The 11,444-nt window shown below is 40.4% G+C and overlaps 1 protein-coding gene across 1 annotated transcript; it reads right to left on the reverse strand.

Moving 5' to 3' along the window:
- Nucleotides 1–10,433: 10,433 nt before the first annotated feature.
- On the reverse strand, nucleotides 10,434–11,180 carry LOC112194284. Its single transcript, XM_024334533.1, has one exon. It carries the CDS (start codon nucleotides 11,178–11,180, stop codon nucleotides 10,434–10,436), a length of 747 nt encoding a protein of 248 aa, XP_024190301.1.
- Between the last annotated feature and the right edge of the window lie 264 nt (nucleotides 11,181–11,444).

An 11,444-nucleotide genomic window follows, 5' to 3' on the forward strand; every position in this document is an offset into this window, starting at 1 on the left:
TTTACTTATGGACTCAAATCTTGGTTTTGGACCCAAAACTTGGGTCCACTGCAGATGCTCTAAAGGCCTAACTATGGCGTCTCTTGTATCTGCTCCATTCCAATGGATCGAGATTTTGCGTTTTGCTCTGGGGCTCCTCTTCGTCTTTATTGGTGGAGGGAATGAGGTTTGTCCAACAAGGGGAAAGGGGAAAAACTTTTCAAGGTGGATTTACGTAGTTGGGACCAATATGGGGTTCCACTGGTGGCGCTGAGGTCTATCTAGGATCATGGCGACGGGGGCAGGTGCTTGAGTCTCCGGGTGTCGAGATCCATTTCAGCTTCGACGGTAGGGCTATGAGGGGGGCTCACAGTGAACTTTGTGGGAACACGACGGCTGCCCAGATTTGGGGACCAGGTCAACCTCTTAATGGCGCCTTGAGAATAGTGGGCGGCATTGTGCCAAAAGCGTCGAGGTGGTTGATGGCAAAATGGGTTACGGAAGTCATCCTTGAAGCCAGGCTCGTTGTTGCTGACTTTGGCTAGGGCTGCGACGCAGGTGGCAGCAGCGATAGTTCCGTGGTAGGTGGCTGTAGTTGTTCTGGTTTTGGTAGGCCCAATCATTTAGGTGCCCCTAGCAAAAAGGCCTGGGTCTCAAGCCCTGACAAGGTGGCTAGGTTGGGACTTGAGAGATTTTAGGGTTTTGGCTCTTGGGCTAGTTTTAGGTGAGTTTGGGTTCAAGCAATGGAGGAAGTGGATGATGAAAATGACATTATGTCTTGGAAAATGCACCTTTCTCACCTAATGATTGAGCTATGACGCCTAGGGCGTTCGATTCATTTGTGCCTCTTTGATTTCTCATGAATGAATTATAACTTTTTTTGGTTGAGCTTCATTGTTTCTTAAAAAGCTTGAATCGTTTAGGTAATAGTTTTTTTTGTCAGCCCCACATGGGTAAATCGTATGTCTGATTTCGCTGATCAATAAAAGAGTTGTCATATTTCATCAAAAAAAAAAAAAACCTCTTCGCTTAAATATAATACATATAGATAATGTTAATCTTTGAAATTCTTACAACTACTACAATATTTTAAATTATTATATTTATAAACGGTTAGAAAATTTCCATTTCTCTAAGATTTATTTTTCTTTTTAGAGGAAAAATACTTTTAATAATGAAAATAGTCATGAGCCAAGAGTGCTCAACTTCTAATTAAGAATAAAGGCATGTTTGAAAAACAAAAAAATAAAGGTATTTTTGAGTTTTCTTTTCAGAGACACAAAAATGTTTTTGAATAAATAAAAAAGTTACAAAAAGCGAAATTGTCTTGAATGTAAGTACTTAAAAGTGGTTTTGAGATATACATACAAGTAATCCATTGTACCAAAGTATTTTGGATAAATTTAAAAAATGATTTAAAAAAAAAATCTCAGATAAACCCTAAACCCGCTGATATTAAGTACAAAGTTAGCAATAGTTTGCATGATAATTTATTCTCCTCAGTCCTCATACGTGTTCAGTGCTTAAGTAGTAATCAACAAGATGATAAAATAAAAATAAAAATACTATAGTATTTTTTAGGGCTAATTACATAGAAGGCCATTTTCGAATGTTTCTATAGCCATAGGGCCACTAACTATTTTTATCTCACCTAAGGTCAGTAGATTAAAAATTATGTTATATTTTGGATATAAAAACTAACATATTTACGTAAATGCCAGTAGAGTAAAAAGTTAACAATCATTCTTTTTCTCATCTCCGGTGAAGTCTCCGGCCAACTCTAGTAGGGTCTCTGGAGCTTTTCCCCGAACTCCGACGAGGTCTTCGGCGACCACAAAAGCTACTGTCACTAATACCAAAAGCTACTTTCACTAGCAACAAAAGTTACTCTGCTGAGATTTCCGGCGACCTGCGACGAGGTCACAAAAGCTACTGTCACCAGCAACAAAACTTACTGTCACCAATAATGCAACAAAATTAAAGCTACTGTCACCCACAACAAAAACTACTCTCACCAACACTAAAAGCTACTCTCACCAACAACAAAAGCTATTGTCACTAACATTAGAAAGCTACTCTACCAACGATAAAAACTACTGTCACCAGTAACAAAAGCTACTTTCACTAACACTAAAAACTACTCTCACTAAAAAAAAAAAAAAATACCAAAAATCTACTCTCACCAACTCTAAAAGCTACTCTAACCATCACCAAATACTACCCTCACCAACACTAAAAGCTACTACCAAGCAAAACAAAAGTTGTTCGTATAAATTGATAAAGCTATTACTAGAGACTAACAAAGCTACTCTCACCGACTGAGAAAGCTATTACCAAACAACACAAAAGCCACTATGAAATTTTAAAACAACTATAAATTTACAATATCATGCCTTTGACCTGCTCAAACTTGTATGTATTGCACATGTCATAATCCATCAACATATTGTTGTATCCATGAGTATCATTCGCTAGAGTAAGTCGTAAAATCCATAGGAATTACCGAAATCAAACCATGGCTATCAAATTGAATGACAAATTTCAACAAATGAGTTTACCTTTTCCAAAAACAGCAACAATACATAATTCAAGCCTCAAATCCATACAAAAATAAAAAACTCAACAAAACAAAAACATAAAACAATCAAATTCCAAATCTCCAACCCTTCAAGATGATCCAACGCTTCAAATTGAAACAAAAAAACTTGTATTAGAAAAATAGGTTTCAAAATGATTGAAAAATTGAAAAACAGGGCTCTCACCAGACCATTGAAGAAAACTTTCGAGGGGCTAAGATCGATGACAAAACGAAGCCAGTTAAAGTAGCAGTAATTGCCGGAATTTAGTGTTGAAGGTTCGGAAAGTCGAAAAGCGGTGGGGATTCTGGAAATTAGGGACCGGTGCCGGAATCTCAATTTCAGAATCGGAGGATGGCGGCATTAGCTACACGCTTAATTTGGACGATGACTCCACACTCATTGAAGACATCCTCCTCCGGTCGCGGTTGCCGGCCTTCGCCTCCTAGAGTCTGACCCCACCGGAGAAGTCAACCACGAGCCGGTATATTCTGGACGACATTATAGAGAAGATGAGGATAACATGAGCTGAAGGTCACCGATGGAGAACAATCTGAAGGAGAAGCGTCACGAATGATGTGCCGACGGATCTCCCGAGCTCAAATTGCGGTACCACTATCCAAGGTCCAAAGGTTAACTCGCTTGTGGAGAACCAGATGCTTTGGGTCAGGCTAGATATCTACTCGCCGTTCGACGATTAGGTACTTTTCCGGTGAGATCGTGAGGTATGCATCGTTGTCGTATCAGTTTGTGAAGGGGAAAGAGAGAGAGAGATGAGAATGCGATCTGTTTCAAATACATATAAGTTCTATCGAAGAAGAGAGAGGAAGGGGGTTGAGGGCAAGATAGGAATAGTGCGTACAAAAGGAAGCTGATGGTTTTGGGCTCTAAGACCATCTCCAATAAGAAGGGCTATATGTGACCTTAAGCCCTTTTTGCTAAAAAATGGACTCCAACAAGGGAAGGTCCAAAGGGCTAGAGGTGGAGAGGTGGGTGGAGAGAGCTAAATTTAGTCCTATGGCTAGCCCTTTAGCCCTTGGTGGGACCCACGGCAAATCAGCCTAATCTTGCTCTTTGTAATGCAATACATTAATCCAATGACTCATAATCATGCAAATAATTGAATCCAATGACTCATAATTAAGGAGTATATTTATACATATATATAATCGGGAATCTACATATTTGCTTCCGAAGTGGCACGTGGCACTTAAAAAACTTATCAGAAAATGTTATCAACAATACCACATAAATACCTCATCCAAATATACACCTTAAAAATTAATTTTTTCCTCATAAATTAATTTTAGTCTAAATTAAAATATTATTAAAATAAAATAAAATCATAAAAATTAAAAAACATAATGTAAAATCATAAAATACTTGATAGGGCTAAAGTTTAGCCCTCCCTTAGTGGAGATGGTTCACTTGTTCATGAATAAAGAATAATATTTCTGGGGGCTATATTATAGCCCTGACCCCAATATAGCCATCTCTTACTGGACATGGCCTAAAGTGGCCTTACGTGTAAAAAAAAAAAAAAATTTAGGTGGCCTTGTGACTAATTAAAGTCTCAAAATGACACTTATATGTAATTTGTTATAATTTTTATGGGATAAAATAAATACTGCAGTTTTTTTTTTTTCTTTATGAGATAAAAGTACTATATATAGTCATTACAAGAAGAGAAAAATTCAGTCACCGTCCCCAAACTATGCTGCCAAGGCCAATTTGATACCCGAACTCTCAAAAGTATCAATGTGATACCCAAAGACATATTTTGATATCAACGTGATACTTCCGTCAAAAATTCCTAACGGCTCCGTTATTTGATGACGTGGCAAGCACATGAGGACAAAAAAAGAAGTTAAATGACCAACTTACCCTTTTGTTTTTGTTAATTCATTTTTATTTTTCTTTTTATTTTTCTTTTCATTTCTTCTTCTACTTCTTCTTCTTCTTTTGTTCTAACTCAGCCGCAACCTCCGAAGCAAGCTCAGCCACCAACCACTCACCCCAAAATAAATTCCGATTTCTGCCTCGAATGTGAGCTCAGCCCCGACCACAGTTACTGCCCCCAACATCAAGAATCTCACATTACATGCAAATGCAGCAATTTGACAACTTCTAATCCAATTCAAATTGAGAAAACAAGAACAAACAATGTCTGAAAACAAGAACAAACAACTCAACTTCTAATCCAAAATTTCAATCTCCCATCTCCACTCCCAAAATTGGAATCCCACCTGAAAACTTTCACGGTCAATCTCCTCATCACCACTTCCATTACCTATCTGCTCTGCACCACTTATCTCACCTTCTTCAAGTTCACAAGCCTCCTCATTGCCCTCCTTCTCCGCCTCCGCCTTCACATTCCCTTCTCCATCCTTCTCCTCATCCTCCTCATCACACTCTCTCTCTCTCATCCTCCTCCTCCTCATCACTAGAGCTACTACTCGAAGAAGATGCTGCTACTGATGAACTCTCACTCTCCAAATCCGAACTTTTGCTCTCAATCCCACTCTCCATTTTGCTCTTCACACCCTCCACACCTTCGATTTTGGTCTCCAAATCCTCACTCACTTCATTCCCACTATCAAGAACCAAACTTTCTTCATTCCCTCCAACCAAACTAACCTTCCCCAACTCTTCTTCAATAGAACTCCTCAAATTTTCTGAAACTTCAGACTTCACGTTCACCACACTACCAAGCCCACAATCAATTGGGTCGGACCCATTAACGATTTGGCCTCCACCACCTACCTCAGACTTCACCTCCACCACAGAACCACGCTCACAGTCAATTGGCTCGTCGTCGCCCTCTCGGTTATCGCCAAATTAGAATCCTCCCCAATCAAACCAGACGAGAGCTTCATCCTTATCTCATCAATCCTCCCCACATACACATTCACCAAGTCGCCTACCTTTGTAATCGTCTGCAAATCCGACGTCGTACCGGCGCCAGAGCTTGAAGTCTGAGGTGAGCTGCGCGGTGGGCTCGACTCCGGCGTTGAGGGCGAATTTGTCGGGGGGTTTTGATGGTGACGTCGACGTTGCCGTAAAGGCCGTGGGCGGTGAAGATGGTGATCATGAGATGAGGATGAGATATGATGTGTGAGGACCAGATTTGGCGTTTTTGGGTAGGAGGAAGCGGCCATGGTGGAGAGAGAGAAAGAAGAGAGGATCAGATTGCCGGGGGGGGGGGGGGGGGGGAAGAGAGAGAGATCTTTTTTTTATTTTTTATTTTTTTTAATTTTTTTTAAATTAATTAATTAGTAGAGAAAGACAATTTTACCCCTGATAAAAATATTACATAGGACCCACGTGCTTGCCACGTCAGCAAACAGACGGCCCCGTTAGAAATTTTTGACGGAAGTATCACGTTGATATCAAAATATGTCTTTGGGTATCACATTGATACTTTTGAGAGTTCGGGTATCAAATTGGCCTTGGCAGCATAGTTTGGGGACGGTGACTGAATTTTTCTCTTACAAGAAATATACCAGTTTCTTAGAGATAAGTAGTAAGTCATGCTTTAATAGTCAATTAAATTAAACTTAGTTGAGTACAACTACTGTTTGGTTGAATCTAATGATGGAGAATTATGAGTATTCTAACTTCTTCTGAACTAAAAAGGATTACATCCAGTCAGAGAGTTTATGCGCAAACAGAGCATCTCAAGCAAAACAACTAGTTTCCAGCAATCAAATCATGAAGTCATAAAGGCCCCTTCTCCTTACAATGTCAAGCTTGTGGCAGCGTTAGCGCCAATCGAACCAAACGATGAGCAATTTCATTGAATCGTTTCTTGACATGCTTCCACGAATTCAACTCGAACTCATTCATTGCTAATCTCATTGCATCCAGTACTTCTCCAATCTCGCTAAGGTCCTAACCATCAACCTTCAGCCCATTAAGCATATTAAGGGCATCATCTTTTATCATAACACTCCTGACCCCAGAGTCTTGCAATAATTAAGTCCATGCCATAACGCCAGAGCTTCAGTTGCTATTGGCATGAGAGGAAATGGCAAGGGCACTACTAGAGCCCCCATAAGACACCCGTCTGGACTCAACACCACAACCCCAAACCAACACTTTCATTTTCCGTACTTACAGCCCCATCAAAATACACAAGCAGACTAGAAATATTACTAACCTGTAAAGCCATTTCACTAGCTCGTGTCGCACCTGCAGCAGCATGATTGTTGCTGCACATCATCTTGGATAACTCCTCCTGCCATTCCTGACAACTTTGAACAAGAATTAGTGGGTCTACCTCCAACTTTCCATGAAGAACATCGTTCCTACTCTTCCAAATCCACCAACCCACTAGCCCAAACAGCTCCAGCTCTTTATTTGTTCCCTCTTCAGCTACTCTGTAAAACAGATCAATAAAAGATTGCTCTTTCCAGCTTTTCACAACCCCTCCCAACCAAGTATTCTTCCAAACCTTCCTAACTTTCTGACACTCCCACAAGCTATATGTATTCCAACTTTTAATAATTTTTTTTTTAAATCCAATGATAGAGAATAATGAGTATTCCAACTTCCTTATTTTTTTATTTAATCTAAATTCAATGACAGTTGAGCACGATTAAGTACTAAATCAACTGACCACATGAGCTTGACCGAACAACCAATATGCATTTCAATTAGCTGACTAATCCCAAATTTACCAATGATTCAAAAAATTAACTGAAATTAATAGCCAAAAGTCATAAACAAGGACTATATCTAATTGGTTCAAACCACATGTCCAAAAACAAAAAAGAAACTGGTTCAAACATCATCTCCAAAGAAAATAAAAAAAAAATCAGTTCAAACCACATGTCCAAAAAAAAAAACAACAAAATTTGGTTCCAACCGATACTACCTAAATTCAACAGAGCACGCTCTAGATTGACCCATCAATACGCTGGTCTCATTATTCCTAGAAAACCCGAAATAGACCCGATCGTAGGAGACCAGCAGTACATAGTGTTTCGAAGGCCGTAGCCTAGCCTTGAACCTCACCGCAGCGGCCATTCTAACCCCAAATCTCACCAATCCGCGAGACCTGTCGTAGGAGATTTGTTGTGCCACTCCATCGCCGAACCACTCCCTCACCACTCCTAGCTTGAAATGGACACGTGTGTGGTTCCTCTCTTTCAAGGAGAAGGGAATCAAGGGATGCAAACGCGGCATTGGCCCTACCCTGATAACGGTGTTACCGTACTGGTAGAGGACCAATGCAAGGACGATGTCGTAGTACATTTTGTATTTGCGGTTAGGGTTACTGGCGAGGAAAGTGATGTCCCACGTGGCGGTCAAGGAGCCTTCCGTATCGAGTTGGGAGACGCCGAGACGGTGGCTGATTCGATCTTGAACTCGGGAAGTTCTGGACTCTCCATGGTTAACGAATAGAACATCCAAACGGTGATGCTGATCAAGGCTGTGAGTATAATTAAGACGAAGAGTGCGGCCACGAAGTTGCAGATGTTCTCCCCGAGGGAGGTACTCCTAGTTGGCCCAGTGGTCTGGGGGTTGTTGGCTGGATTTGTGCCCTGGGGGAGGTCCTCTGGTGGAGGGGATGGATAGGGATAGGGTGGGGCGGATGGGTAGCCGGCCGGAGTAGCCATTATTGAAAGAGAACAACAAGGTTTGCTAGATCAGATGCTATGCTGCAAACTAAATAACTAATCCGATTCATTTACCATGGGCTAAGCCCTATATATAACACATATGAGGTCCGGAGAGAGTGAATCCTTTTACCAGTGGAATTCAATTTTAAAGGAGATAAGGAATTCTACTAGGATGCGGACACCAATCTCTGAAAAGTTTGGATCGATATAGTGTATTCCATTTGGAAAGTGTTTCAATTCTTCACTAAGAACTAAATTTTAGGCGCGTCTAAACTCTAAACTCACTTGCAGCCTTTTTTATTTATATATATTTTTTTAAATCACAGTGCAAGACTGCAGGGTCTTGTTTTACTAGCTAGTTTACAAAGCCTTTAAAAACTCAGAGATTTCCATTTACCCAATTTTGAGCTACATTAACCCCACTTACCCAAACATCTTTTAAGATTTCTCACTTACCCAATAAATTGCATAGTTTTTTCCCTAATACCCAATTAAGTATTTTTTTAATTATATTTTGTATATTTTTGAGACAAATTTTCCCTCCCTCTCTTTGTCACTCTCTAAGTCAACAGAAACTTCACCGACTCCGGTCAACAGGCGTGGGACTCCAGTCACCGGTCGCCGGATTCTGGTCAATGGCTGCTGGAGTCCCTTCGCCGGTAGCCGGAATCCGTTCATCATTCACCGGATTCTGGTCACAGGCAGGAAATTTCACAGGGAGGTCGCCGGATTTTTCAAAAGAGATTGTCAGAGATCTTATAGGTCACCAGAGGATATTATTGCCCCCCAATAAAAAAGTTATTGCCCCCCAATAACAAGTTTATTGGGATCAATAATTACTAAAAAATGAAAATGTTTTTAATTTTGAAAGTTTTAGGAGGTTTATCCAAATAAATAATATTATTATTGCCCCAATAAACATTTTATTGCCCCCTAATAATCTTATTATTGCCCTCCAATAAAATGCCAACAAGACGATTACAACAGTTAAACATTAGTACAGGCAGTCACCAATCTACAAAATCTACCAAACAGATGCTATTTTAGTACATAATTGGAATTAAAACATTTTTTCTGCACTAAAATAGCAACCAGAGTCTGAGGGGAGTAGTTGTTAATTAAAATGAGGGCAATACTGTTAATAGATGTTAAATTGGGTAAATGGGAGTAAAAAACTCTTAATGGAGTAAGTGGGCAATTTTAGGCTCAAATTGTGTAAATGGTCATTATCCCAATCTTCTAAGCATAGGATTTCCAAGCAACCTCTATTGGCTTCCGATTAGCTTGAGCTTGGAGGCATGATCATGGACCTCATGGTTGCTGACGATGAGGGAATGGGCTGTTGGTTCTAGATTGTGCATGAAGCAGGCTTTTTGGGCTCGACTATAAAGCTCAATTGGAAGGACTTATCCAATTGATCTGGGCCATAAGGCAATCCTTGGCTTGTTGCTCGGGGATTTTTCTCCTCTTGTTCAGCGGCTGCAGCCTTCAAAATCCTATAGAGGTAACTTGGTTTTGTAGTTTGGTTTTGTCTACACGAATGACTATATACCATCTGTTCACTTATTTATTCCACAACTCACTTTCGGCTAACATTACCATATAAAAACAAGTAAAAACTGTAAGTCCATACATCTAAATTCTCTTTTAATTGCATACATTTGGTAATCTAAATTCATGATTTAACCGTTTAAAAGTTAAATCGGCAACTAAAAATCTTCTTTACAAAACATATATGTAAATAGAATTCGTTTATACATTCATTTGCATCAAACAAATGAACAGTGGTCATGAAATGCTAACTTTCACCAGAACAGTCCATTTGTTGGAGGCTTAAATGATTTTTGTTGCTTTGATTTTATGGACGATCTTTGAATGAATTTAACTTTTTAATGATTAAATTATAAAAAGCTACTGAATATGTTCAAATAAGAGGGAATTGGACACACAAATTGGTGGCGGTATAGACCTAATAAGTTTTTTTTTTCCCTAAAAACAATGAACAAAATATTTCAAGAACAAAAAAAATAAAAATATAAAGAAGCTAGGAAAAAAATTGTACAACAAATTAACAGATTTCAAGATTTCCAAAATTTAAAAAAAAAAAAAAAAAAAAAAAAAACACCACTTATAAGTTCATCTATAAGTACCAAATGACAATTTCCCGTCCCTCCATACTTGGGTCATGAATTGAATAAGAAAATCAAGAAAAATGGGAAAAACTCCAACCCATTTTGTCTCCTATCTCGATCTCTCAGCCACCGGAAACTTCACAATTTTTTTTTTCACCAGTAAGCGATCCACTATTAGCACCGACCGATAAACCAATCTTTAAATCTTTGCACGTAACTTTCATGCTCCCACTCTTCACATGCCACCAAAACCCAGAAGACCTCGACACATATTTCATATCTATGCTCAAATTGAACGTCACGCCTCCCGTTTCTTTGATCTCCTTTTCAATATCCGCCGCCGGCGCCGAGACATTGTTGGCCTCGAATTTGAACTCCATCGTGCTAGGAGAACTCCCCCAATTGTACTCGTCCCAATACCCGGAGGATGATATGCCCACGGACGACCCGCGCGCCAACCAGGTGTCCTTTTGGTACAGACTGGGCTCCACGTTCTCGATATTGAGTCTCGTCCTACCGTTTTCCACATTCACTTTGGCCTCCCATTTTCCCGTGAGGACTTTGTTTGCCGGGTTTGTGTTGAAGTTGGAGACGCTGAGGGAATCTACCTTGAAGGAGGCATGCTCGGGTTTGGCGACGAAGAGGAGGATGATGCTTGCAATAAGGGTAAACATGAGTGATACCAGCATGATTACGCAGATGCAGCGGAAGCAGTGGTTGGCTCCTTCCTCTGCCGGTGAATATGTCTGCGTGGCGTAATAGGCGGCGGCTGGGTCTTGGGCGTATGCTGCGGGGGGGTAAGGGTTATAGCCGTAGCCCGGGTAGCCCTGCGGTGGGACCCCCGGGTAGGGTTGCTGAGGGTAGTTCATTGCGGATGGAGGGTAGTTGTTACCCCCTGATGGGGGGTAGTTGGATACGGCAGAAGGTAGTTCGCTTTGGGAGTGTTGACCGGAATGTTGTTCTTGGTTTCTGGGCTGATTATTTTGGGGTCCAGAAGCCATATATATATGGCCGGCCGGGTATATGTGGTTTCTCTCTCTCTCTCTCTCTCTCTCTCAAGAAGTAACTCTTCGGAGAGAGAAGAGACGGGAGTTTTTTTGGGGTAGAAGATTGAAATGTGAATTGAAGGGAGA

Source organism: Rosa chinensis, chromosome 3, assembly GCF_002994745.2.
Source record: "Rosa chinensis cultivar Old Blush chromosome 3, RchiOBHm-V2, whole genome shotgun sequence".
NCBI lineage: Eukaryota > Viridiplantae > Streptophyta > Magnoliopsida > Rosales > Rosaceae > Rosa > Rosa chinensis.